Source organism: Phaseolus vulgaris, chromosome 6, assembly GCF_051622355.1.
Source record: "Phaseolus vulgaris cultivar YP4 chromosome 6, ASM5162235v1, whole genome shotgun sequence".
Taxonomy (NCBI): Eukaryota; Viridiplantae; Streptophyta; class Magnoliopsida; order Fabales; family Fabaceae; genus Phaseolus; species Phaseolus vulgaris.
Genome location: NC_143503.1, coordinates 15,416,418 through 15,443,731, shown reverse-complemented (window position 1 = coordinate 15,443,731; position 27,314 = coordinate 15,416,418). Strand labels below are relative to the sequence as shown.

Below are 27,314 nucleotides of genomic sequence, written 5' to 3'. Positions count from 1 at the left end.
GGTATTATTGCGGGCCAATCCATTGGAGAACCGGGCACTCAATTAACATTAAACATTAAGAACTTTTCATACCGGCAGAGTATCCACATGCAAAAACAGGTGCGAGCACCTTGTTACAAAAATAATAATAAAAAATAAAAAATAAATTAATTTTTTTAAAAGTCATTTATTTGCTACCATTTTTTTCAAAACTATTTTAAAAAACTCGAAACAAAAAACATATATTAAACTATTTCTCGTTTCGCTACGAGTATTGTAATTAATTTATAACTACATTTATTTCTTTTGTATGATTTCTTTTAAATTGAGGAAATATGCATAATATTTTTTTACTTTTTTTATTAATATAATTTGTTAACAAAACTTATATATTATACATTTATTATTATTATTGTAATGAATATTTAGTAGTTTGTATTAGTTTGTGTACATGACGTGTATAGCTGACTACGTTGACTGCACTTTCTTCCTATTTTCTTGAGAGGGACTTGCCAGTGCAACTGCAATAGACAGAAAATAATTATTTAAATAAATAAAAAACACAAAATATTATAAATAAAAAATAAAAAGTACATTTTTTTATCAGTTTTTTCATAAATGGACAAATAAAAAAAAAATATCTTTTTTACTAGTTTAAAATAAATGTAATCTAAAATAATTTCCCATAATTTCTTCTAAGAATTAATCATTCAAATTTGGTGTCTATATAACTCAGTAGCAACTATAGTTGATCATGCTTCTTTCATTTAGTTTTTTTTGTATCTAACTTTCCTTCATACTCACCCTTAATACAGGTTAACTTCAACTTGTTAATTTTAGATTCACTCTTTTTACTTTCTTAAAATTCAATGTCTTCTTTTGTGTATAAATTTTGTTGTCTTGATTAAACATGCCATTTCTTGTTTGATTGTGCAGCATTCACCTCTATGGCACCAAACTCTGCAGTGCCAGAAGAACAGGTAAGCCCAGAATCATGCTTCCAATATTTGTTTTTTATTTTTTGGTTTTGATAGATCAGTGTCATTCTCTTTTGGCATGCTGCTCCTTCTTTGGTAGAAAAGAAAAATTGTGTTTGTAATTGCTACCTACCGCCAAAAATGGGTTTCTGCAACTTTTGTTCAATCAAGATAAGGTAGTAAGGAATAATACACAGTTGTTGTTGTTGATTTTGATGTTAAGGTTGTTGTCGGAGAGGAGATAGAGCATGTAAGGGTGGTCACTTTGAACAGGCCAAGGCAGTTGAATGCCATCTCACCAGAACTGGTAGATCCAGTTAGCTCAACTTTCAAAATTTTCCCTTCATTACTGCTGCTGTTATTAGCTTGTAAGAAGAGATGAAAACTGTTGAAATGGTTTCAGGTTTCTCTGCTAGCAACATATTTGGAAAAGTGGGAGAAGGATGAGAACGCAGAGCTAGTCATCATAAAGGTTGATGTTTTACTTGTTATTTATTTATTTATTCAATTATGATGACTTCTGTATGATAAATTTGATGAATTTTGAAATAATTATTCTTAAAGGACATATCTAAGATGATTTCTAATTGATTGGTTATATAGAGATAGCTTAGTATCAAAATTAAGCTCTATTATTTTACTATTTTGGTTCCAAAAGATGATTTACCACATAATCTGAACCTGCAGACCCTTATGTTTGTGCTACAATTTTACTGATTCAAAATATTGGAGTAACCTTATTAGCTTTTATTAATGGCCTCTTTCAAATTTTTCCTGACAGATTCTGTTATTATATCCTACCAAATGAAACAATTCACCTGCCTCTTGAATTTGTTTTTTTTTACTTATGTTCACTTCACTCAATTGCTGTGCAATTGTTCTTCCAGGGTGCTGGTCGAGCATTTTGTGCTGGAGGGGATTTGAGAGTGTTCTATGATGGCAGGAAAACAAGTAAATGAATCTTTCTCACAGGCATTTAGAGGAATATGTGCAGACAAGTTCACATAGAGATTTCATTCTTTTTTACTGTAGGAAAATACCTTGCAGCATACTGTGAAACACAGTCTATTCAAGACATTATTATTTAGTGAAATTCATGTGAGACAATTTTATTACGTCTCAGTGAATTTCACCCAATAGTAATGATGAAAATTTGGGTGTTTGTTTTCTTTTCTTCTTTATTGAGTGAGGTCTAGTAGAAAAATAAAGTAATATATCCTTACATTGTTTAGTCTCACTTAAAGAGTAATTCATTTTTCTTCACAGAGGATGCCTGCCTTGAAGTTGTCTACAGATTTTACTGGCTTTGCTATCACATTAGTACCTATAAGAAAACCCAGGTTTGATTTACAACTTAATTCCACTTTCTCCTTTTTAAGGCAAAATATTATTGTTAAAATGTAGTGAAGTCTCCTGTTATTTTAATGGTTCTATTACCAAATAAAAACTAATTTATATTATATCAATTAAATTAAATATTATTTTATAAACTAAAATATTATTTATAAAATAATTTCTATTATTAATAAAAATTTATAAACTAGTTTCTAAATTGGTATCTATGATGTTAACTATCAATTTTAGAATCTAAATTAATTGATAGCTAAAACCTTAATAACTAATTAAATATCAATTTAGAAACTAGTTTATAAATTTTTATTATAAATAAAATAATATTTTAGATATTAATAATTTTCTAGTTAGTAAAATAATATTTAACTTATTTAATATAATAATTAATTATTTTTTTCTCTTATGTTTAATAATTTTTTGTGGTGTATTATATTATAAAAGGTTGCTCTTGTTCATGGAATTTCAATGGGTGGAGGTGCAGCTTTGATGGTTCCACTGAAGTTCTCAGTTGTAACAGAAAAGACTGTGAGTATTTATCTTCTTTGAGATGGGATAGAATTGTTGACTTTTGTAATAACTACTTTAAATCTAAAGTAATTTTTATTTGTGGACAGAGTAAGAATCATTGTGCTGACTATATACATCAAAATTAAACTCATTTTCTAAAAGGTTAATTTTGTGGTATACTAGTCAAGTACTCATCCTTAACTTTTTGGTGGTGTGTTCTAACAATGCTTGAACAGGTTTTTGCCACTCCTGAAGCAAGTTTTGGTTTTCATACTGATTGTGGCTTCTCATACTATCACTCTCGTTTACCAGGGCATTTAGGTAAACCACAGTCTCTCAAAGAATTCCTTTTACTGTTTTGAAAATTTTCCCTCTTTACATTTCTATGTTCCTGGCTGTTTATTCTTCAATGACAGTAGAAGTGTCTTTAAAATTTTACTGAGTTAGCATAAATGGTTATAAGAGTGAAGAAAAATTCATTAGAGAATTACACAGAAAACTGCAGAGTTGTAATCATGCATGTAATATTACAGGTGAATACTTGGCACTGACTGGAGGAAGGTTGAGTGGGAAGGAAATAGTTGCTGCTGGACTGGCAACCCATTTTGTCCCTTCTGAGGTTTGATTATCTTTAATCTCTGCAATCTATGACTTTCTCTTTTATAAAGTTCTCACCAAAATCATAACAAATTTCAATTATAATAAATATGCTTTATTAGTTTAATAAGATCTCATCTTGTTTTAGGCCTATGGTAAACAGCTCTAATAGATTTGTTTACATTTTCTGTTTATTGATCTCAGAACATTGGTCCACTGAAACAATGTCTTGTCAAATGTTTATGAAAAAGGAGAAAAATTAGTAAAAAAGCACCAGAATGTTGCTTTTAAAAGTGCTTCTTAGCATCCAAGTCACTGGGTGTTTGTTACATATAGTAGGGGTTTTAAGTGTTACTTTGAATGATGATGCTTACATTTTTGGTGTACCAGAAAATTGGTGAGCTAGAGAAGCGCCTGATTAGCTTGAATTCTGGTGATGAGAATGCCATAAGATCAGTAATTGAAGAATTTTCTTCAGAAGTTAATCTTGATGAAGAGAGTATCTTAAACAAGTAATCACTTTTTCATCAATGATCTATTATTTATTTTCTAGTTAGTTTTATTCTCGCTGTTACCAGCAAATTGCACTATGCTCAAGACAGTAGTAACCTTTGGAGATTTTTAGGCAGTCAACAATTAACGATTGCTTCTCAAAGGATTCTGTAGAAGAAATTATAAAATCATTGGTAAGTTTCTTATTATTTCCACAGGAATAGTATTTTCTAATTGCATGTTGAGTCCTTTCTAGGCTGTTATATATGACTATGCAATTCAATCTGAAGGAAGTTGAAGCAAACAAGGAAGGAAATAGATGGATAGGTGCAGTTGTTAAAGGAATGAAAAGATCATCACCAACTGCATTGAGAATAGCATTAAGATCGGTAAGATTTCTTAATATGAATTTTGTAAGATGTTAGACTGGATTCTGGATATTGAGTTCTTCAATCAAATCATTGAATGGAAGATAAAACTTGAGGTTGAAACAACCAAAGATATATGGACTCTCATATGCAGACTACCATTATTTATTTTTTCCTAAATTCTGATGTATTTTCTTCTGACTTGATAAAATGCAAAAGGTGAAAACATCCTAATCAGCTTTATAATGGTGAATTGGCCATGAAAATACACACATTCATGCATTCATACTATGAAGTTGTGTTTACATGCAACTAAGGCAACAATTTTCCCTTCTTGGCTTTTAAAACTGCTCTCTTTCAAATCTATAAGAAACGAAATCAGGACAAAGAACAGAAATGGTAAATACATAATCAAGTTTGCCTTGTAAAGTAATAATGACATGTTTCTTGATTTCATGCTTCTATATATATATTGTCTTGGATATGTACAGGTTCGTGAAGGAAGGAATGAAACACTAGCTCATTGCTTAAAAAGGGAATTCAGATTAACAATAAATATACTGAGAACTACAATATCTGAGGATATGTATGAGGTAACTGGTGTTGGTTGAACAAATTTTGACAGAAGACAGCTCAATTTTGTTAAAATATTTTGAACGTGTTCCCTACTAAATTCTGAAGCAAATTTTTTCTGTCTTTTGATGAGAAGGGTATTAGAGCTCTTACCGTTGACAAGGATAATTCTCCAAAGGTATTCTCTCTCTGTTTTCTCTTATCTTCCAATACACGCATTCTCCTTTTATATGTAATAGAATTGCCTATTTTTCCAATGTGAAAGAGGGAGTAAAAGTAGTTCATTAATAAATTTAGTAAACATCCATTATCAGTATAAAATTTTTACACCATTAAGCAATCATAAATCTTTTTTAGTATAACTTCAAAAAAATCATTAAAGTTAACAAATTTATCATGCATAGCAGTTTGTGATTCACAACAGTGTAAAATGTCTTTTACTCTGTCAGTACATGTACTATTTATTCTTCATTAATTTCTATAGTCTTTCTTTTTCCAATGTGGTTGAGTAATCAAAAGATAGAACTATACAGATGTTGCACCTTTCCATAAGTTGAAATCTATAACTTGATTCTACAGAGAAGGGCAGTTAGTAGTTTACAAGGTAATTGTTAGAAAAAGTCTACAATGATAAAAAATGAACAACACATACGAAAGGAAAATTAAGTTACTTGTTTAAAGCTTCTCAAATTCATAGATGAAATTCTGCAGTATAAGATGCAAGCATTTGCAGGAACTCAAAATTTGCATCCTTCTCTCCACACCCCATGTCTCTTCTAATTTAAAATCTAAGCTTAAAACCTGATGTATATGTTTGGTTACAAAATTAAAACATACATCAAAGCCAATTAAGGAATGCCAGTTTTATGCTATTAAACACAAAATCTAATGACTACTAGCAAAATCAGTCCAAAACTGCATTTTATTTTGACAAAAAAGTATTATTCTTTCTGTTTGTCTTTTATAATACTAAAATACAACCTTGTTTAGTGGGAACCTTCATCTCTTGACAAAGTAGAAGATGCAAAGTTGGACTTGATCTTTCAGCCATTTGATAAGAATTTGGAGCTGCATATTCCAGAAAGTGAGGAAAGCAGGTTGGTTGGTGTTTGAGTTTTGATTCAATAAGTATCAATTCTTAAATTAAATTCATCTGTTGTATAACAAAAGTTTCTCTCTAACTCCAAACAGGTGGGATGGCAAATATGAGAATTCAGCTTATGCTGTTCCCAATTGAGAAAAAATTTCAATCACTGGTTGAATGCTGCTTCTTTTGGAGTACCTCCAAAATTATGTCATGAATTTTTCTACTTTCTGGTATGCATTTATCCAGGTTGCTGTTATGCTATGTTCATCAATAAATTTCTACAGATGAAGAAAGTTCATGCAGAGGAGCCCTCTAAGTTTGTTGTCACTCTTTTGCCGGAAAAAAATATGTACTTTGAGATGCTACAAGTATACATGAATTATGATGTAAGAGTATAATGCTCTGCCTATTTATTTCAACAAACTTCACTGTCAAGTTTATGAATAGCCCATTTGATTAGTTATTTTTTAAATAAATGCTCAATTCATGACATCTAAATGAAATATTTTGATGCAAAAAGATTCATTATAGTTAAAGAGTTTAGAGTAGTTGGTAATTTTTTGATGGACTCTAAACATCACTCTTAGAATTTTCAACCCATAAATGTGTGATAACAATTGAGAAACTTTGGTGCCAAGGAAAATAAGTAAAACAAAAAACTAGTGTTGTAACACCTCTCACTGTTTGAACTTGCCATAAAATATGTTTATGAGGTTGTAACGACAGTTTTGCAAGGAAAGATTTTCAAGAACTTGATTTAAGTATAATTCATTCTCAGAAAACGGATTTACAAGGTGATGATTGTTCTTATTTATACGCGGTAAATTGACGACCATATTTTTAATTGATTGGGATCTTCAAACCATTTTCTTATGCCAAGACATATATATCTTGAGTATGAAACTAAATATTTGTGGATGATTCAATAGTGACACAATAACAAGTGGTACAAGTGGTACAATAGAGACATTCCTAAGGCTTTATTAGAAAGAAAAAGTGGAGTGAAGTTGTTTGAATGTAAAAGAATTTAACGAAAATGAGTTAAAAGTTTATAGATATGATGTAATTGAGGTGACTAAAATATAAATAAAATTTAATTGTATATTTAATAATTTATCAAAATATTCTTGTCTTAAAAATCTTAAGATTAATATATTTTTATTTAAAATAAACATGAATGTTTATATTTAAAGATTTATATTTTTATTTATATATTTTTATTTAAGTTTTTATTTTAAAAAAAATTCACAATTATTTTGATAGACATATGGTCACACTTTTAAAAGTTGGGAACATAATAGAATTTTTATTAATAATACAACTAAATAAATAACGTCATAAAAAAGATAACGAAACCTACATTTATATATTTAGATGTCGATTTTATCTGTTAATGAATATAAATACTAAAAGAAAATTTGTAAAATTACTAATATTTGTATATCTTTCGAAATTATTCATATTAGTTACATAAGTAAACATTTTTCCTTAAATATAAAGTGTAATTATACCAATTTTTAAAACTAATAAAATTAAAAATATATTTCTATAATATCAAATAAATTTCTAAACTTACTTACATATTTTTAATTATATAAAATGATTAAGTCATCTAACTTTTTAAATTTTAGAATAAAATAATTGATAAATTATACTTTAAAGTTTTCTTAATTTTTTTAAAGGATTAATGTGACTAATAAAAAAATAAGTATGATTTTCCTCCAAAATAAAATTTAAAATAAAATAAAAAAACATTTCTTCAAAAGATACGCATTATAGAAACATAATCGATTATGTCATTAACCATAATTAATTATGCTTTAACACATATATGTAATGAGGAATAATCCATTATGTCATCAACCATCCATATATAATTGATTTCTTACAGTAAGAATCACATATAAACTCAAATGTATTATGGTTAAAGGGATAAAATACTAAAATTCATCATATTTTCTCTTTTTTATTAGCATCTAAGAGGGTCACTCCTCTTTCTTTCTCATCCTTTCCAAACATAAATAGTGATTATCTTTTTTTCATGAAGAATGATTAAACTTTCTATTAATATCTTGTATGAACGTTAGTGTTTATACGAAAGTTTAAAATGCATATAATATAAATTATAAATTTAATTATTTATATCTCCCCTAATTTTTTATCAAAAATTTTACAATTACAATCAATGATGGAATCACAAAATTGATATAAAATTAAACTAATATAAAAATTGATGAGGAAAATAGTTCACGATATCAATTAATTTTTTTATAAAAATTTATCTTAATTTTATTTAAACTAATATATATTATATCATTTTGTTTTCTCAAAAAAATATTTACTATTTTGATTTCTCAAAATTTAAATTTTATTTTCTACTAATAAATTTGTACCAGTTTTTGTTGATTTGACGTTTGATTAACCACGTAAAAAAGAATTAACAGTCGTTAGTGAGAGAAATTAAAATAATAAAGTTTTAAATTTTGAAAATCAAAAGATCGAAAAAACAATAGGAGTGAAAATAGCAAAACGTATATATTTGAGACGTATATATTTGAGAGAACTTATGTATAGTATAGATATATTTTTAAAGGATAATGTAATTAATTAGTTAAAACCAAGGAAAACTAGATGAAGTTATACGACAAATAGATGGAATATATATAATTATTGATTAATGGTATTTTGGTATGTTGTGTAAACTTATTTTCTTCAACTTTTAATAATTTTACAGTTATATTTTTATAATAAAATTAATTTAAGACAATGATGAATTTATGAAGAAGTAATATTATGACAAACTAACAATTATGGATATAATAAGATTAAAGATCACAAATAAACCTTCACACCCAAGCTACTTGAATTCGTTCTGATTTCGATGAAAATTCTTGAGTAAAATTATGAGTGATAATTGATTTTTCAAATTGGATATATGAAAGTAAAGTTGAATATATACCTATCGTCATATTCATGTTTCCATACTTATTGTTTAAAATTATTAAAATATTTTTAATTTATTACATAAATATGTTTTTGTTAGAGGTGTTCACAGGTTAAGTTTGATAGGTTAAGTTTCTCCAAAAAAAATTTATGTTAAACTCAATCCAACCCAGTTCATAGTTGATTAAAATTTTTTAAAAATATTCTTTTTTTTAAATTATAATTTTCAAGTATCATCCTAATTAATAAATAACATAACTTTATAAAAATTAAATAAATGTTTTAATCAAATTAATAAATTAAATCATAATAAATTTATTCAAAAGACATGAAAAGAAAAAGATAATACAATTATCCATAACATAAGTATGAGAGTGAATTTTGAATTGGATAACTATGACCAAATTATAAATAAACACAATTCAATCTAATTAGGATGAATTGAGTCAAGTTGGATCACATTATGATAACCCCACTCAATCAACATCCATATATTTTATTTGAAAAATCCTTCTTTTATTACAACAATTTTCTTTCTTTTCTTCATTTGTTTGACTAATTTGATATTCATTAAGTTCGTTCAAATTATTTTTTTTTCTCTTATCACAATCTTAATTCATATTTATTTTATTATTTTAATTTCGTTCAAACAATATATTGCATTTCAAGAAAAATAAACCTCAATTTTATTAAATTAAATAGCTTCTAAAACACATTTGATCCTTTATATTTTTTTTCTTATATATTTCTATCTATTATTTTATTTTCTTTACATAAGAATGTCTCAATAATTTCAAATAGTGTCCTTTTAACATTGAATCATTCATAACATGATATTTGCTATATTATGATTTTTACTTTTTTTTTATCAAAATATAATTTAATTATTGTTTAGGACTTACAAAAATAAATAGTAAACACGAAAACGAATTTCATATATATGTCTAATACAAGAACATGAACAAATATATTTTTATTTTTAGAAATATGTATAAACAAACTCACACCTCCATTTTTAATTCCTAAATATGACATGAAATGTAGACAAATGATGAAATTTCTAATATATTTAGGGTCATTAAAAATGTTTTTTGTTTGATTTTCACTTTTTAAAATAATAAAAGCAACTTATAATTTTCATGTATAAACTATATAAAACACTAAAATAGCAGAAAATGAAAATAGAAAACTATTTTCAAACAAAAAGACTCCCTAATCAGCGCAAGGAATTTCTCAAATAGAACCATAAGAATGATTTCAATAATTTTTGTTAATTATTTCTATTACTACTCTTTAATGCTAATTTTCTAATACTTAATTAAGTTTTAGAAACATTTGTTTCGTTTAGCAATGGAATGTTGGAATAAAACCATTACTTTTCATTTACTTTTTTTAGTTAAAATAAAATAGATAACTTCCTTAAATAAAAATTCGAAAAAGCAAGAATCAGAGATTGTGTAATTATACAAGTGAACAAAAATAATAAAATAATCTACCAAGAAAAAAAAACTCTAATTGTGGTAAAATTCATTTTATTAAGTGAAGTAATTCTCTTTATTATTGTTATAGATGATAGAATTTCACTTAAGAAAATCAAATTTTCCATACTCATTTCCTACTTCTAAGTATCTTACATTAAATATTTTTTTTTAAAAACTAACTTTGACACAAACTAAAATTTAAAAAAATTATTTATTTAAATATAGTGAAATAAATAAATTATTCTATCCAATTTAAAAATATGAAATATAAGATATGCATTTATGTAAAAAAAGCATTTAAGAGGGGTAGAATTGTCACACAAACAAAATAAATGAAATAAGAATTTAGCAATGGTTAATACAATTCAACTCAGCCGTGGTCACTACTCAGACAAATTGTATTCTTATTAGCATACAGGTATACAGAAAGATAAAAAAAAAATAAAAAAAAAATAAAAAAAAAGCAACAAACTAGGTGAAAAACTAAAAAAGACACCATCTCAGCACATTTACCACTCGACATTAGCATATAAGATACATTATTTTTTTTTTCACAATATACACAATAAATATTCCTAAAAGACAATAATAAGGAAGAAGGAAACTGTGAAAAAATTAAGCACCTTGGAAAGACAACCGATCTCGAAGGGTATCAAATATTGATGAAGCTGCCGCATTTTGTGCAAAAGTCAATTTCAACCGACCAAGTAATTCACCATCTTTTGCCTGTGATGCAGCATCCGCGGCTTCCTTCGCCAAACCAATTCGAGCATAAGACTGTCCAAGATAAACAAAAAATCACAAAACTATACTAAAAGGGGATAACTCATTTACTAATTTCAGATAGAAGGTCAGTTAGGATCATTTTTTCTATAAACACTTGAAGAATATGAAAATAAGAAAAAGGTGAAACAAGCTTTTTCATAAACTAAAACTAAAGTATTCACAAGTTAGAAATCTAATTTCAAAATATAACTAATATGAGAAACATTTTACAAATTAGTTTATGCATAAGCTAATTTTAGTTTATAAAAGAGTTTATTTCATTTTTTTCTTCACATTCTTTTCTCTTAGAAGTTAATCTAAACAAACCCAAAGTCTCACTTTTTATAAAAGCTCTACTTTGTGCTCAAAATTGTACTCTATTTATATGATGCTACAGTTTGTAACCTTTCTCGAAGTGCACAACACAATGCTTGCAACGATATAAAAATTAGTTTGACTTCAGCTCGACATTGTACTGAAGGCTACTCAATGGAGTTGTTGTTTCGGATAAATAGCCTTTTTACAGCATTTCTTAATCTCATCAATATCCGAGTTGCAACTTGAATTTTCTATCTTATAGGATATCTTATCCTATGCCTAGTTGTACTTGTTTTTAAATAAAAAAATACCCAATTCCCCAAGAATATCTCTAGGCTAATTCTGTTCCTGCATCATAGTAACAACAAAAATAGTAGTAGTATTGAGGTGATGAAGATTAAGATAATTACGATCACAGGCAGGGTAGGAATTTAGGCAATACTGATGACATTTATATTTATGATCCCTTGATAACTTTATTAACTATAAATATGCGAAGAGAATTTTTTTTTTCTATTTAGAAACACTTATTCCACTTAGCTGTGGTTTATGGCTTTTTGCAAAATTTTGTGTCAATTTCGGCACAAATTGTAGGCTTTATTTACAGGAGACATGATGATTATTTATGAAACAAGGGAAATTGTTCAAGGAACTATAAGAAAAAACTATGATAGAGGATGGAATTTGAAACGGACTTAGCCCTAGATTGTTTATCATACGATAACTATTAGAATGTGCCTTTTTAGCCATAACCATAAAATCCTTTTTAGCCATACCATTTCAATTTATTAATTCAAATCTCACAATCATGTTGTATGGATACATGTTAAGATGAAAAGTAAAGAATTATGTCGTTTGGAACAAGCACAAAATACCTCAGCTCTTTCTCGAGGGTCTGCAAGTTTTGGGATATATTTAATGGCTTCTGCCTTTTCATCTGCTTCAATGCATGCCTCCACAAATGGCCTAAAACCTATCGATACCAGAACATGTAGGTATTGAATGTTAGAGTAGTAATTAGTTAGTAGCTAGCATAGCTGAAATAAAGAAAAAGTTCATTTCCTCTGCGCTGAAATATAAAACAAAGAGTCAAAATGCTTGATTTGCACCACTCTAATATTTCATTAACATAATGCTGAACTCTTCACAGTGATGATAAACATATGTATCTCACCCATTCATTTCAGATTAGCAGTCTAGACTTTCCAATTCCCTACAAATTATAAAATGAAAATATTAGTCTAAAACTTACCCATTGGAGGTTTCTTCTCCTTTGAAAACTTTTCTAGGGCAACCCAATCCTTGATTGTAGCCAAAGCAAAAACTTTAAGCCAATACCATCTCTTCTCAGACACCTGAGGAGAACAAACGAAATTGTGTGCCTCAAGAAATAATTTACAGAGAAAGTAGGGGGATAGGGGGATTAAAAGAGTTTCTATTTTAATATTTTTGGATTTTGTGTCAACAAATTATTAGTGCAAATAGGCACTTATTAATGTAATTTCCCAACCTTAAATTCTGTTTTCACTTTCAATGCAGCTCGATGATTTCCCAAGACAATACAAGTACGGATTGTATCATTTATACTAGAGTCCACAAAAATGGCCTGCTTTGTAGTCACTTCAAGTTCATGCTGAATTCTGCAGTAGCAACAGTGTAATAATGTTCCTCTTGATCGCATGAAATGAATATTTACTCAACCCATACCAAAGTCTAAAAGTTTCTCCAGAAATATATGAACAGCCTCTTCATACATATATGGAGATATTATCACAACAAGCGTAACAAATAAAATGCTAGATTATTTTATAGTCCTAGTGATTTGACAAGAATTAGTCACACCTTAACAGTTTTGCATGCTCTTCAGCTGCCTTAGATTCGAAGATATGCTCCTTGGTTTCAGCAAAAAGACTTTGTGCCTTCTCAATAAGTTTTATTCGAGGACCATGAAGTGGAGATCCTTTGCTTGCCATCGGATTTTTCCCAAGTTCCCATGATTCTTTCCACAAAAGAAATGCCACATCCTACAAGGATTGACTTTAGACTAAATCCCAGAATTTAAATGAAAAGAAAGAATGTTGAGCATACAAGGAAATGATCTGGCAGACTTGATTAAATCCAAAATATCAGGCATAACAAGTATGATTATAAAGTTTCAGACAGTTGCAACATAAAAAAATTGCAAGGCAGAATCGATAGTAGACCAATGACCAGCTTAATGTAAAAGGCATATTTGGAGAAAAAGAAAACAAAATAATAAAATGCTGTGTAATCAGGATGTGTGGATAGATAAATAGACAATTCCACAAAAAAAGTCTGAGTGAAATGGCAATAACCCGATCACCCATACGTTTGTGGTATATTTGGGGGTGTGAGGCTATAGGGCGAACGGGAAAGGATTAAAACATCATTTCTAATAAAAATTCTCTACTTTGATATTCTTTTTACAATAACCTTAATATCCTCATCTTTTATTTATTTTTATAACATTATATAATTTAAAAATAAAAAAAGTTGTCCTCTCCCTCCTTCCCTTTCTCTCATATGTACAGATTCAAAATTAGAAACTACACAAGCAAATCATTGCAAAGAATGAAAACATACTTGAAGTTGTCCAGTTGATAAGAAGAAGTCCTTCAAAAATTCATGTTTATAGAACCTGAAATTGAGATGTGGTCATTAATTCCAGGATGACATGCCCTTTTAACATTGAATAAATCAAATAAGAACACATGAACACAAATATGCCTAAACAAAAAACATGAACAACATAGAAAATGCTGTTCATCTTCTAGTTTAACCACTACATTTCACCCTTCCCTGCCTTTCTTTCTTTATTAAATGTGTACCTCCCAACTTTACCATTTAAGATGTAATTATTAATGAATGGATGATATGTTTTAGGAGATTGAATATGCAAAAACTAGGATGGTAGCAAGAAGAGATTAAAGATCAGAAAATTGGAGAATTACAATAGAGAAATATGTATCTGTGTTGATTAATATTAATAAAAAAAGGATGTTCACAGCAGTTAACTGGGATAGTGGTTTTTTTTTTTGATCCGCAATGAACTGGGATAGTGGTAGCAAGAAGATTAAAGATCAGGAAATTAGAGAATTGCAATAGAGAAATATGTATCTGCTGTTGTTGATTAATATTAATAAAAAAAGGAGGATGCTTCTTCACAGCAGTTACTTCTTCTCAACTGACTCCACAAATTCAGCTCATTTTGAGAATATTTTAGCCTCCCTAACATACAATACATCTTCCTATTTAACTCCAATTCTAACTGCCAAACGACTGGATTCCTGACGACCACAAATGCCATCCAACTGTTTCTTTTTTTCATTTGTTCTTTTGCACATATGATTCCCAGGCCCTCTTCTTGAGGTTGAGGTCCCATCACACATTGATTACTTCAAACCATTTGGCTTTGGTTTTGATCATCTTAAGAGGAACAACTATGTTTAGGCTAAAAGGCATGAATATTAATATACAAAGGTTTATACTAGTTATTAAAATTATACCTTAACCATCATATTTCACCTATTTTCCTTTTTTTTTAAAAATACATGTTCTCCACAGACACACTGTTACACTGAACATTTCAAATCATGTGTTTTTAGTTATGGTTAACAAATGGGAACGCCTAGGAAAAAAATCATGGACAGATTCATAAAAGCTACTGACATCCTCTTGACATAACATTGATACTTATTGCACCTTTGAGGTAAATTGTCCCTAAAGAAGCAAAATGAACATTGAATTGTACAGTAGGACCATAACAGGCACTAAATAAATAGTAGCCAGTGATGCATGGGAAGTAGTAAATGGTTGTGGTAAGATTATTTTTAACTCTGCCTATGGTCTCATAGTCAGTCCCATGCCCAAGCACGACGACGGTGTTAAACCCTCAACATTCAACTTAATACTAATCAAAAACCAAAACGTGGACAAAGAAGGCCACATTAGGGCCAATGAGCAAAGTAGATTGCATGATTTTTAGTTCTATTAGAAGGGCTAAAGGGAGGCCAAAATCGATACTAGAGAAAATTACTAAAATGAAACCTGTGGTATGTGATTCATATGGCTGATCTCACCTACCAGGATAAAGCTATTGTTGCTATTCTAATTCAATCAATCAATCCTACCACAACGTTTTCCTACAGCTACAAGAGGATTTGGGATTGGTATAACAGAATGCAAACATGTCCATGTGGCATTTTATGGAGTAGATGCACACTTCATCACGAACATGGGAGCAAAACTCAGCATTGATAATTAGAGCTCCAAGGAATTGCAAAATAAGACAGTTACCTCAAACCTCACATGACAGTAGAAATGCTTTGGGGCCATAAAAGAAAGACTGAGGCAGGTAATTTAGAGCAAACAAAACATTTTGAGATTTTTTTTTTTTGTGTAACATGTACGAAAACTTGGACAGCAAGGGCACAGGTTACACTGTAAATAAAGAATGTGACAAGATTGTTACCATTAACAGTTAACAGAATGTCCAAGAGTCTGTTGGTAGCATCCCACTTAATATTTAATATTCAATTAATCAGATGTTCCACATTGGCTAGAAATTTGATCAAAATATTCCTTATAAAACTTGGGCAATCCCTCTCCCTTGAGCAAACTTTTGGAAGTTTGGTAAGTCTAGTTCTAGTATTATATCAGCTTTTTGAAGTGAGTTATTTGGTTTGTTATCATAACACAATATTGTACAGTTTGCCATTACATTAAAAACACTAGTGTATGCATCTTATTTTCTTTATTTGGTTAGGAATTAGCAGTGACCTTAATATTATATAACTCGGAGGATCCACACTGTCTCTTGGCTTCTGGAAAATGGTTCAAGGTCACATACCGTGCATAAGTCACAAATAAGTCCCGTGCTAAAGGTCGGGCCTGTATAGTGCCAAAGAACTCCAATGGTTGCCTCTGCATAGAAGAATCGAGCATTGAAAATAAACTCATTTTACTCCATACACATCACATAACAGACTATAAAATATTAAGATTTCCTGAACCAATACCTTTTGCCAAATATGAAAAAGTACAAGGTAAACAAGATCAGTATCCCCACATTCAGTCGCCTTCATCAAGGCTATATCTTCTTCTCCAATGCTTAACAGGAGAGGAACCTGAACATAAGAATCAATGAGTACAATAATAAAATAGCATTGGATAAAACATGGTGGACAATAAATACAAGCCAAGAAAATGGGTTGAAAGATGCATGGAAGGGGACAAGATTAATAAGCCATTAATTTCAACGTGTATAAATACAAGAGAATCAGAATAGCACCTGTTTTGATGAACGAGGCTCGTGTTCAACAAGTAAGGCAGCTAACTTTCTTCGGCCACTTTTGTCTGCATGAGCAGCAACCGCTGCATAGGATATGCCTTTGCACAGTTTTAACTGAGTAAAAGAAAAGAAATTTCAAGCTTTATTGCAAGAAAGTAGAAAGAATTATCAAACAGAGCTTGAAGTGGGGGGAGGAGAACCTTATCCAGCAGAATCTCCAAAAGAGCTGCATCAGGAATTGCCAAGGAAGCAGTTATCTTTGAACATGCCCAGTGCATTATCACCACCTCCTACACAAAAGCAGTCACAAAAATATCAAACTCACATGTATACTTAAAGAAGACTGCTAATGTGCTGATGATATTTATGGCAAGAAGGAGAGAGAAAGAGAAGAAAACAGTCTATTCAGTTGCTGCAGTTGTTAGATCCACATAGTATTTTCATACAAGTTCAGTTGTACTCTTATACTAAACACCCGCATATAAAGAAGAGTAGTGACTATCATACCACTGGGAATGTTCCACCCAGCACCCACCCATAAAATGTGGTTAAAAATGACAGCATGGTTATTTTATATGGTTACGCACAACTGTAAATATGGTTTAACTTTTTCTCACAAAGGGTTTAAGGGTAAAAAAATGTGATTATATACAACTATCGATTTGTGCTTGTGGCACTAACAGTTAAATGTCTCGCAGGTGGTTAATGTGTAGTGAGGTTATTGAAACTTTGAAATGTCCAATAGTAGTTAATTTTGTGTGACAAGTGGTTGAGAGTAAATGAATGTGATTGAATCTAATTGTCAATACTTGTGGCAGTAATGCTTAAATATGCCTCACAACACAAGTGATTATTAGTGTAACAAAGTTATTGAAATATCTAATGGCAATTAATTTAGCTTAGTTCAGTGTTCAGGTTCATTGTGCATGTGATTAGTTAGGTGCAGGTTCATAGTTAGAGGGAAATTGGGACCTGTGTCTTCTGATGCACCCCTGCAGGTAATGGACCTCATCCTCCATCCAATTGTGTATAATGTAGAAAGGAGGCGGCACATAGGTAGAATAGAGAATGATTTGGGAAGTGTAGTAGCGGAGGTTGTTATGAATGAGAAAGATGGCACTGAAAGACTGGACACTTGGCAACACAGAAGGGAATGTGAATATGAAAAGAATGGAAGGAAGTAAGGAGTTATTGGATGGATCGTAAAGAAATTCAGAATGGCTGCAGCCACAGGGCAGCAATGGCATTTTGCTTCTTTGATATTATTCTCTTATTTGCTGCTCTAATTTTAATGATTCTATATTCCATGCATTTGAAGCTTGCCCTCAGTGGATTTCCTTCTAATTTTCATAGCTAAAATAAGAACTTGTCATACTAATTATTAAATTAGTTTAGATTAGATTAATATATATTTAGTTGACAACTAGAGTGTGCATTGCACCTGTTTTCAACTCCAATCGAACCACTGTTCTGCCATGACCTTTCCAATCACCACAGTTATCTGACATAATCATATCAGCAAGCCTTGAGAACCTGCCTCCATCAGAACCTCCTACACTGCCCACGTATCCCAGTTACATGAGGGTGCATCCAGAAAAAGGTCTAGTTGTCACCATTAATGACATTTGACTAGCCTGGATATCCTCAGTCCAGATCTAGATTCATTTTTCCTTATTGCTCCTTGAGTTGACATATATTTTATTAAAGACATTACAATTTACAACATGCATTGAAGAAATATGCAAAGACACCTGTTTTATCAATTATGTCAGTGCTTTCCTCTGTACTGACAAATTGCATGGAAGAAACAAATGGTACATCAGCAGGACTTAATAAAGGTCCATAAAACAGTCAACCATATATGCATGCTATACTTTGATGCACATGGCTGTTGTGTAATTCTTGCATTTTTTAAGGGGATTTCTTTGGATGAGAAGAGCAGCAACCTTGGGTTAAAACCTATGATGCATGAATCTGGTGTGTGCCAGATACAATGCATATCCAATACGACAATACGCTTATTTTGAAAATAACACAATACGATCCGTGGCAGATTCATATTTAAAAATGTATAAAAATTCTTAAAATACAATAATATATAATTGCAATTGTGCGGATCCAAATTAAGATCACATTTTTTAGACATTGTCAAAATAAAAAATTATAAATTATAGCCATCATAAAAGTATTAGTGCTTCATAGATTGGATATATCATTGATAAGTATCGGTAAAGTATCCTAGAGTATCAGATCCGGATATGTGACACAAATTGAAGTACGGGTGCATCAAAAGATAAAACTAAGCAATTAGCTTCCACATGTGCAAACTGTAAAATACTCTATTTTTAATATTATAAGACTGAATTTCCTTAACATATGTTGAAGGATTGGGTAGCATAGCTTCATTAAAGTTTTCTTCTATTGTGTCCTGTTGAAGTTCCTTTTGTTATAAAGAAAAATTCTTATCCTCCTAACTCATCGGAGTTGTCTTTCTTTTGTCTTAATGAATTTCTTCTTTATCCAAAAAATATAATGGCAACAGCATCAAAGACTTGACAAGTGATGCACAAATTTCTGATTTGCAAAATAGCATCCAAGACTTGACATTGATTCACAAACTTCTGAGCATATAACGGGAAGTTTCAATCTTGTTAGTCATTAGGTGTGCCACACAGCCATCAACCAAAATGCACAAAACTATACAATACACACAAACTTACTTGATTCATCCCAATATATTCTGATATTTTCAGTGCAAGCAGATGTCGGTGAGCATTAATCAGGCGACCAATCAGAACAGATGGTGTAAGCAACTGATGACAAAAAGTTAATTCAGTACAGTGTCAATACAGGCAATTTCAGCACTGATATAAACAAGTAAGCCTTAAAAACCTTGTATTGCTGAATACTAAGAGGAATGCCAATGTCAGGGCTGCACACTGCATTCAAGACCCGCAGAATTTTACACATCTCTTGGATACAATCACGTTGAAAATTGCTGCCAAAGTCAACTGGATATCATTACCGAGAGCAAATATCAGAAAATATGTGTGTCCCTCTTTAATCTTGAGACATTCACTATCAAGAACAACGTAATTAAGACAACAAAACATTTTTATATAAATATCCCCAGTATATAAATCAAACTCACCTACAAAAGGCCTGCCCATAACTGGCTGCCCTTAAGAGAGTTTGCTGGCGTGAAGCGTCAAATTCATGACCTGCAGCATCAACACAAGCTTCAACTGCCTCAGGAAGGGACGATTTTATCAATCTCAAATTTTCATCAGCCTGGGAAATGACAACAAAATCAGAATCTCATTTATAAGCATGAACAGTTTGATGATGCCATAATTAAAATCCAAATGAAGACCTCAGACATCAACTAAGATCCAAATATAGTAAGGTCTTTTTTCTTAGTTTTAATACCGAAAACAAGTCATAAATCATCCACAAAATTCTTGTTTGATTGATCCATCATTTTCCTTTCTGTTGCATTAAATTAGAAAAAATAAATAAATAAACTCAGATTCAATGAGCCAAGTTTAACTACATTTTCCATTACTGGAAATAGTAGTCATTCTTCTTTTCCTTTAAATTGTAGCAAAATAGATGTATATTGCGTTGTCAACAGAAAGCAATGTTCGAAATGTTCAACTCTAATGATTTAAAATATACTTGATTTGTGTAGAAAGCTGTAAAAGCCTAAAATATTAACAATAAGTAAGACATATTTGATTATTCAATTTAGTTGTTGTTTACTAACAAACTAAAATAAAATAAAATCGGATAGCAACGTTACAGACTTCCACAAATAGAACAGCATCAAAGTGCTCAACAGAGAAGAAACTAGTGAATCTATATTTATATATTTAAATAAAAGGCTACACCCAAACATCTAACACGGACAGATTCTTGGTAAGAATTAGCCTATCAATTTATGGCTCAAAGCACATCTAGTCGCTAACAACTACAACAGACAAGCAGAACAAGCCTAGTAAAAGAAGAAAAACCAGTTAGCTGGCACTTGGCAGTGAGTAAATATGAATTTAATCAAATGGCACTGATTGAATTCACTTATTTAAGATACTACCAGATAAGGCAATGGGTCAATTCTTGAAGATATAGGATACAATGCATTTAAGATACACATTCAAAAAATTAAAATGAAGAATGTATATGTAAGTGTGAATTAAAAATTAACGTACTTTATATGAGATCAATTTTTGTAAGTGTACAGCTGCAGTTATTAATCAAGTACATTTTTTTTGAAGTATTATTATATATGTTTTCTACTACATAATAAAAATATTTAACACAAAATATGCAATACATAGTATATTAAAACGAAAATATACATATTAAAGTAAATAATATAACAATGAAATAGGTTTTACACAGTATTAGAGTAGTGTTACTCAACAGAGATATTTTAGTTTAGGCACATTGTACGGTTGTCTTTATATTCTAACTAACTCCAAGTCAGTTGGGTCTGTCACAGGTAGTTTAGATGTTTGTTACAGGCAGTTCAGTATATCTGTTTCAGATAACTTTCTATACTTGTTTTACGCAGTTACTCTTCGCAGTTACAAAATCCATCTTCACATAAATTCTCAAATAACTCAACCAGAAACTGTTTGGTCTATTCACAGTTTATCATTTTCTCACATTTTTGGGGTGTTCTTGTTTTCCCCATCTTAGACCTTAAAATACTCATAAACTTCAATTCTGCTCACAAGAGTGTGTTTTTCTTGGCTATTTCACCTCTCACTAAGGCAACAAGTGCCATGCTGCTGATGGTCGCATATCCAAAGATGTTTTTATTAGTCCTGGTTCCCATACACTGAGTTGGTCTCATAGTTCTTTTATTTCCACTACTTCTGTTTCTGTTCCTCTCACTATGTCATCTCCAGCACCTACCACTTCCCCTGCGCCTACATCCATACCTTCCTTTAAGCCCAACATCAAATTCATCAGTCTCACAAGTCTGTCCCTAATCTTGCACCTCCCTCTCATCCATCTGATACTCAGTCTGTGCAAACAGAACAAAATCTGTATTGTCAAGTCTCATGTCCACCCCACTCTCCTTCTAACTCCCCTTGAACTTAAAAACTGCAAAACAGGCCCTGGCCAGTCCCACCTGACATACTGCTATGAAAGAAGAATATGATGCTTTACTTAAAATATACTTGGACTCTTACTTCTCAATCTTCTAATCATGGTACCATCAGCTGTAAGTAGAATTTTAGAATAAAATATAATCCCAATGGCTCTCTTAATAAATATAATGCAGACATGTGGCTCAAAGATTTCATCAACAACATGGTTTTGATTACAATGACACTTTTCTACAGATTATTCTTACTCTTGCTCTCACACATAAGTGGCCTATAAATCAGCTAGATGTCAATAATGGTTTTCTTTGTGAAGAGGTACATATTTCTTAACCTCCTGGTTTGAGAACTGTACCGACCAGTCCTCGGGTGTCGTTGACCGCTAGTAATGATAGAGCCACGTAAGCTGGGTCCCACGAGCGGCGTGGGCCAGTGTCTCGCAAGGCAAGTGAGCCAAGGTGTCAAAGAGTGGTCAGGCGTCGATCACCAGGATGTACTGATGTGTCCTCGGCAATATAGTGAGGACGATGAGAGATCAGACATCGGTGACTCGAACAGCAGAGCTGAGCCACGAGAGGAGGATCCCAGACCACACATCAGTTATCAGTTAGGGAGAAGCCTAGATCACGAGGGGTCCATGCATGTGGTGTAGATGACGCGTTCAAGCGTAACACGAGTAAAGAGCCACTGGAAGAGATACGACCTGTGAGGGTCACGTTTCAGGGGTAAACTGCATGCATGGAACGTAAACAGCTAGGGCACTCCTAGGACGGATGGCCCCAGAGATTAGGTGCACAAGTTGGTACCCAGGTGGTCATCCCGTCGGAGGTTGCACTCCAGTAAGGGAGCCTTACGCGCTAGATTGCCCTAAGAGTGGGTGATAGGGACGCTAAGGCACACCCTCAGTAACACCTAATTGCGGTTAGCAGAAACCCTAGAGTATATAAGGGGTAGCGATTTACACACTAATTTCTTACGCAAGTTTACACAGATTACAGAGTTTTTTACAGCTTACCTTTGGTGTTTCCTAGCCCTATACTAACTTGAGCGCCGGAGTGCAAACGGCCTCTAGGGCGCCCTTTGTCTTTGCATTTTCAAGTGTTTGATCGAAGAAAGGCACGAACGAAAGCAAGTATAATTGGGCGTGTGATCGTCGTAGACGCGCAAAGATAATCGAGTCAACCGGCAAGAACAAGAACCCTGATAAATCTCTTGTATGCAGACTTAACAAATCAATTTATGGGCTTAAGCAAACCCCTCAGACCTGGTTTGATAGATTAAAATCTACTCTTCTTAGTTTGTTGTTCAAAGCCAGGAAATGTGTTCCTTCACTCAGTGTATTTTCTTCAAGAAGTTGTGGTTTACATTTTGGTTTGTGTAGATTACATCATTATAATTTATAACTAGCATCGATTCTTCTACAACACAGCTCAACTCAATTTTCTCACACAAAGTTCTTAGTGATCTAGACTACTTTATTGGTATTGAGGTAATATCATAAAAAGATGCTCTTTGGTTCTCACACAAAACAAATACCTTCATGATCTTCTTCGAAACCAAAAGTGGAACAAGCTAATCCTATTTCTTCACCCATGATTGTTGGCTGCAAGTTGACTAAACAAGGTTCTGATCTTGTTCTTGATGCCTCTCTTTGTCACTCATTCGTAGGAGCTCTACAGTATGTTTCTATAACTCAACTAGAAATTAGCCTTTTAGTGAACGTTTGCCAGTTCATGTCAAATGTTTTAGAAAAACACTGGACAGCAGTTAAATAAATTCTAAGGTATCTCAAAGGTACTGTGTCTTTGGATCTTCATCTTCAACCTGCACAGTATCAAGCTCCTTTAACTCTGCAAGCTTATTGTGAAGCAGACTGGGCCTCAGACCCTGATGATAGAAGGTCTACATGTCATGCCTCAATTTATCTTGGTCCTAATTTTGTTTCTCGGTTGTCCAAAAAAGCAAACAGGTGTTGGGCATTCCAGCACAAAGTCTGGCCCTTGCAGCAGCCAAAGTCATATGAATCAGACTTTACTTTCTGAACTGAAGGTTCCTCATTCATCTCCACTTATTCTCTGTGACAATTTAAACACCATGACTCTCTCTCATAGTCCTATTTTCCACTCATGGAAAAAAACACATGGAATTAGATAGATCTATTCTTGTTCATAAGGAGGTTCTCAGTAAAGAAAGTTAGTCATCTTCCTGCCACTGATCAATATGCAGATGCTCTGACCAAAACTTGCTCTCCCACTGTCTTTTTGATCCAAGCTCAAAGTGGTTCCTTCTTTTCAACCCCCTTGAGCATGAAGGGGAGTATCAGAGTATTGTGGATGAGCTTAAATCTTTCTTTTATTTTTTTAATGTAAAGTGGGTCAATTAGTGACCCAATAGTCCGACCATTGACACATTGCCCTAGAGGTCACTGACCAAGCCAGTTTTCACAACACTAACTTCTGTATACAGGGACAAAAAAAGGGATGTTATGCAGCACCACCACCATGTCAAGACAAATCTATCCACAAATTTTATATTTTCAGAAAACATGTATCCAAACCATATCAGATATTTTACTTTTTATTTTTTAAAATAAAAGGATAATGAATACTGATAGGAAACATATCTTTCCTGTATCTGTACATGGCAAAAAATGGTATATCGGTGCATCAGAGATTGACACTTTAACATATGTTCTACATAGAATCAAAACTACAGAAATCTAGAATGATGTATCAGTCTAGCAACAGTAAAATAATTGCACAAATAACCTCTCTACCTTGGCACTTCGCCTATCAAAATGATCCAGGGCATCATATAGTAAAGCAGCAGGTGATGTACTTCCAATTGTGAATATTGAAACAGTGGAATCAGGCACCCGCTGTAGAAATTCCATACTAGTGTTGGACAATATCCTCACTCCATCACACTCAGGTATAAGAATTATTGGTTCATCATAAAGGTAGTGAACTGGTTCTCCATCAGGACCCATCATTAAAAGCATATCATCCCAGTACAACAGCACAGCATCCATTCCACACCAAGCAATCTGTTCCGGAGGAAGGGCTGACTGCATGCACAAAAGCAATTAGAGTTAAGGGTGACATGGAAGCTACCAATCCAAACCTAATGAGAAATAGGATAACAATGGTTTATAGGTACGCAAACACACACATAACAAATAGAGTAGAAAATTCACAACATAGAAATTATATAATATTAGATACACCCATTTTTGTGTTAAACAGCACATGATGGCGGCAACAAAATATAATTTACAAAATAACAAATTAAATTGATGCAGAACACAAAATTCAAACTTCCACTACACGCATACAAACAACAAATTCTTAAGCATTATGACTTTCTGTATCCTACAAATTTGAATATATGCAAACACAACAATTTTCAATATATACAAACACAACAATCTGTATATACAAACACAACAACTTGCATATATACAAACACTAGAATTTGAATATACAGAGACACAAGTATATAGAAACAGTGTGTCTATGTTTATACATACACAAAAACACATCCATAACAATATTAAGATCATAAACAAACGTCTCGTTAATGATTTAGATATACCCCCATTTTCATAACTTAGAACTTGATATACTTAAATAAGTCAACACCATCCGAAGATATCTATCAAATAATGACTTGACCTTACTCCAAACTTTTGGCTACATTCATCCAAAATAAAATTCCCAAGCAATGTACCATGTCCAAGCTTTAAAATTGTGGTCACCACACAGCGCTGAAGTTTCATTACGATCCTTGGTATAACGAAAAAGTTGCAGACAACTGTGCTATTCAGTCATGGAGACAGAGACTAAAAATTCCTTGACAAATATGGCGCATGGTCATGGATTGTTTTCTAAAACCATGATCATGTTCCACAAACTATATGAACACCTCCCAAAACCCATAAAATATAACATGTATGAAGAGGGCTAGCAAACACACTTGTTCTGATACACATCTTTCTTTTCGTTAAATATTGTTAAAAATTATAAAAATCATGACCAAGACTATGGGTTACTACTCGCATTTCTCTAACACTCATTTCAACTTCAACACCAAAAACAATCCCACACTCAGACCAACCCATAACAAACACAACAATTTCAATCCACCCAAAGCATGATTCTAAAACCCACCTCGCACTCCCTCTCGATGATAACGCCAGTCAAGTCCGAAGTAGTCACCAAAAGCTTCCCGTCATGCGTAAACGACGCGAGCCACTTGCCGTCGCGTGAAACCACCATCTTCTGCAGTGGTCCACGCAGAACTCCCTCCCCGAGCCTCTGCACGCCATCCTCCTCCACAGCGAGCACCACAGCATCATCCACGCCAAGCAAAACCTCAACATTCCCCGAAACCGTATACTGCGGCTCAATCACCGCCATACAATGAGGCATCTCATCGATCATGGGATCCGCGAGCTTCACCGCCTTAGGGTTCCTGAAATCCGCGATGCAGAAAAGCTGGTTCGCCTCGGTGATGCAAACCAAGCCATTCCCCCAAAATGCACAATCCGCAACGTTGTCCTCGAAGCACTCTTTTCCTAGAGAGAGGTTAGGTTCGATCAAGTTCGCGTGGACGTCGTAGCGGTAGACAGTGCCGTCCTGGACGATGCAGAGGAGCGTCTGGTCGTCGGTCCAGGACATTCCGATTAGGCGGCCGCCGGAGTGGCGCCAGACGGTGTCGGCTAGGGGGCGGCCGGAGGAAGAGAAGAGGCGGAGCTTGCGGAGGGCGGACTCCGCGTGGAGCTGGACGATCTTGGAGTCATCTCGGATGACGGCGACAGGGCCGCCGAATGGCGCGACAGCGACCTTGGTGCGGGCGAGGTCGACGTGCTTCCACGGCATAGGGTAGAGCTCGGGCTTGCGGTAGTAGCGGTTGTAGAGGAGCTGCCACTCCGCGGCGACGGAGACATTGGCCATGGAGGGGGTGGGTGGAAGAGCGCAATGCAATTGTTACGGTTATGGTTTGGGATGTAATCAGAGGGTGAACATTGATCGATCGCACTGTGGCTACGGTTCAGGGGAATTGGGAAGAGGAAAGTTGTATACAGGAACAGAGAGTCAAAGAGCGAGAAAGAGAAATATGATCAGATTAAAAAAAGTTTAATAATATTTAAATGTGAATATTTTTATATCAAATAATAATTTTTTTTAGTATATTTAGAATTTATTTTATCAATTATAATTTGATTTAAATTAACAAGTTATAACCTAGTCTTGATATTTAAATACAAATACTTTTATATATAATATTATTATTAATAAAACATGAGAATAAAATTGTGTAATACTACACGGAATTTATTTAAATAAAAAAATTGAATTATAAGAGAAAAATAATGAATTATAATTTTTTTTTAAATCACAACTAGCTACTGTTACAAAACACAATATCACAATATCAATAATGCACT

At 32.5% G+C, this 27,314-nt stretch overlaps 2 protein-coding genes across 4 annotated transcripts; one reads left to right on the top strand and one right to left on the bottom strand.

Annotated features, from left to right (window-relative positions):
• The first annotated feature begins 682 nt into the window (after window positions 1-682).
• LOC137831058 (ATP-dependent caseinolytic (Clp) protease/crotonase family protein) lies at window positions 683-6,431 on the top strand. Its single transcript, XM_068638571.2, has 16 exons — window positions 683-794; window positions 916-959; window positions 1,180-1,263; window positions 1,360-1,428; window positions 1,844-1,907; window positions 2,223-2,296; window positions 2,751-2,834; window positions 3,053-3,137; window positions 3,350-3,435; window positions 3,804-3,925; window positions 4,039-4,099; window positions 4,196-4,294; window positions 4,765-4,866; window positions 4,983-5,024; window positions 5,837-5,943; window positions 6,038-6,431. Exons 2-16 carry the CDS (start codon window positions 927-929, stop codon window positions 6,081-6,083), a joined length of 1,158 nt encoding a protein of 385 aa, XP_068494672.2. The 5' UTR covers window positions 683-794; window positions 916-926; the 3' UTR covers window positions 6,084-6,431.
• A 4,238-nt stretch (window positions 6,432-10,669) lies between these two features.
• VCL1 (vacuoleless1 (VCL1)) lies at window positions 10,670-26,989 on the bottom strand. Of its 3 annotated transcripts, none has more exons than XR_016521506.1 (15): window positions 26,035-26,989; window positions 24,642-24,932; window positions 19,903-20,042; window positions 19,644-19,749; window positions 19,472-19,564; window positions 16,952-17,041; window positions 16,752-16,865; window positions 16,480-16,587; window positions 16,241-16,384; window positions 14,045-14,099; window positions 13,283-13,464; window positions 12,951-13,080; window positions 12,693-12,795; window positions 12,316-12,413; window positions 10,670-11,134 (listed from the first exon to the last, which is right to left on the bottom strand). XR_016521506.1 is itself a non-coding variant. In XM_090303412.1 (15 exons), exons 3-15 carry the CDS (start codon window positions 19,919-19,921, stop codon window positions 10,973-10,975), a joined length of 1,347 nt encoding a protein of 448 aa, XP_090159538.1. In that variant the 5' UTR covers window positions 19,922-20,042; window positions 24,642-24,932; window positions 26,035-26,989; the 3' UTR covers window positions 10,670-10,972. The 3 variants fall into 3 exon arrangements, 2 of the variants coding, with proteins under 2 accessions (XP_090159538.1, XP_068494671.2); XM_090303412.1 differs by having other exon boundaries at window positions 16,311-16,384; window positions 19,644-19,762; XM_068638570.2 differs by having other exon boundaries at window positions 16,311-16,384.
• Window positions 26,990-27,314: the final 325 nt, after the last annotated feature.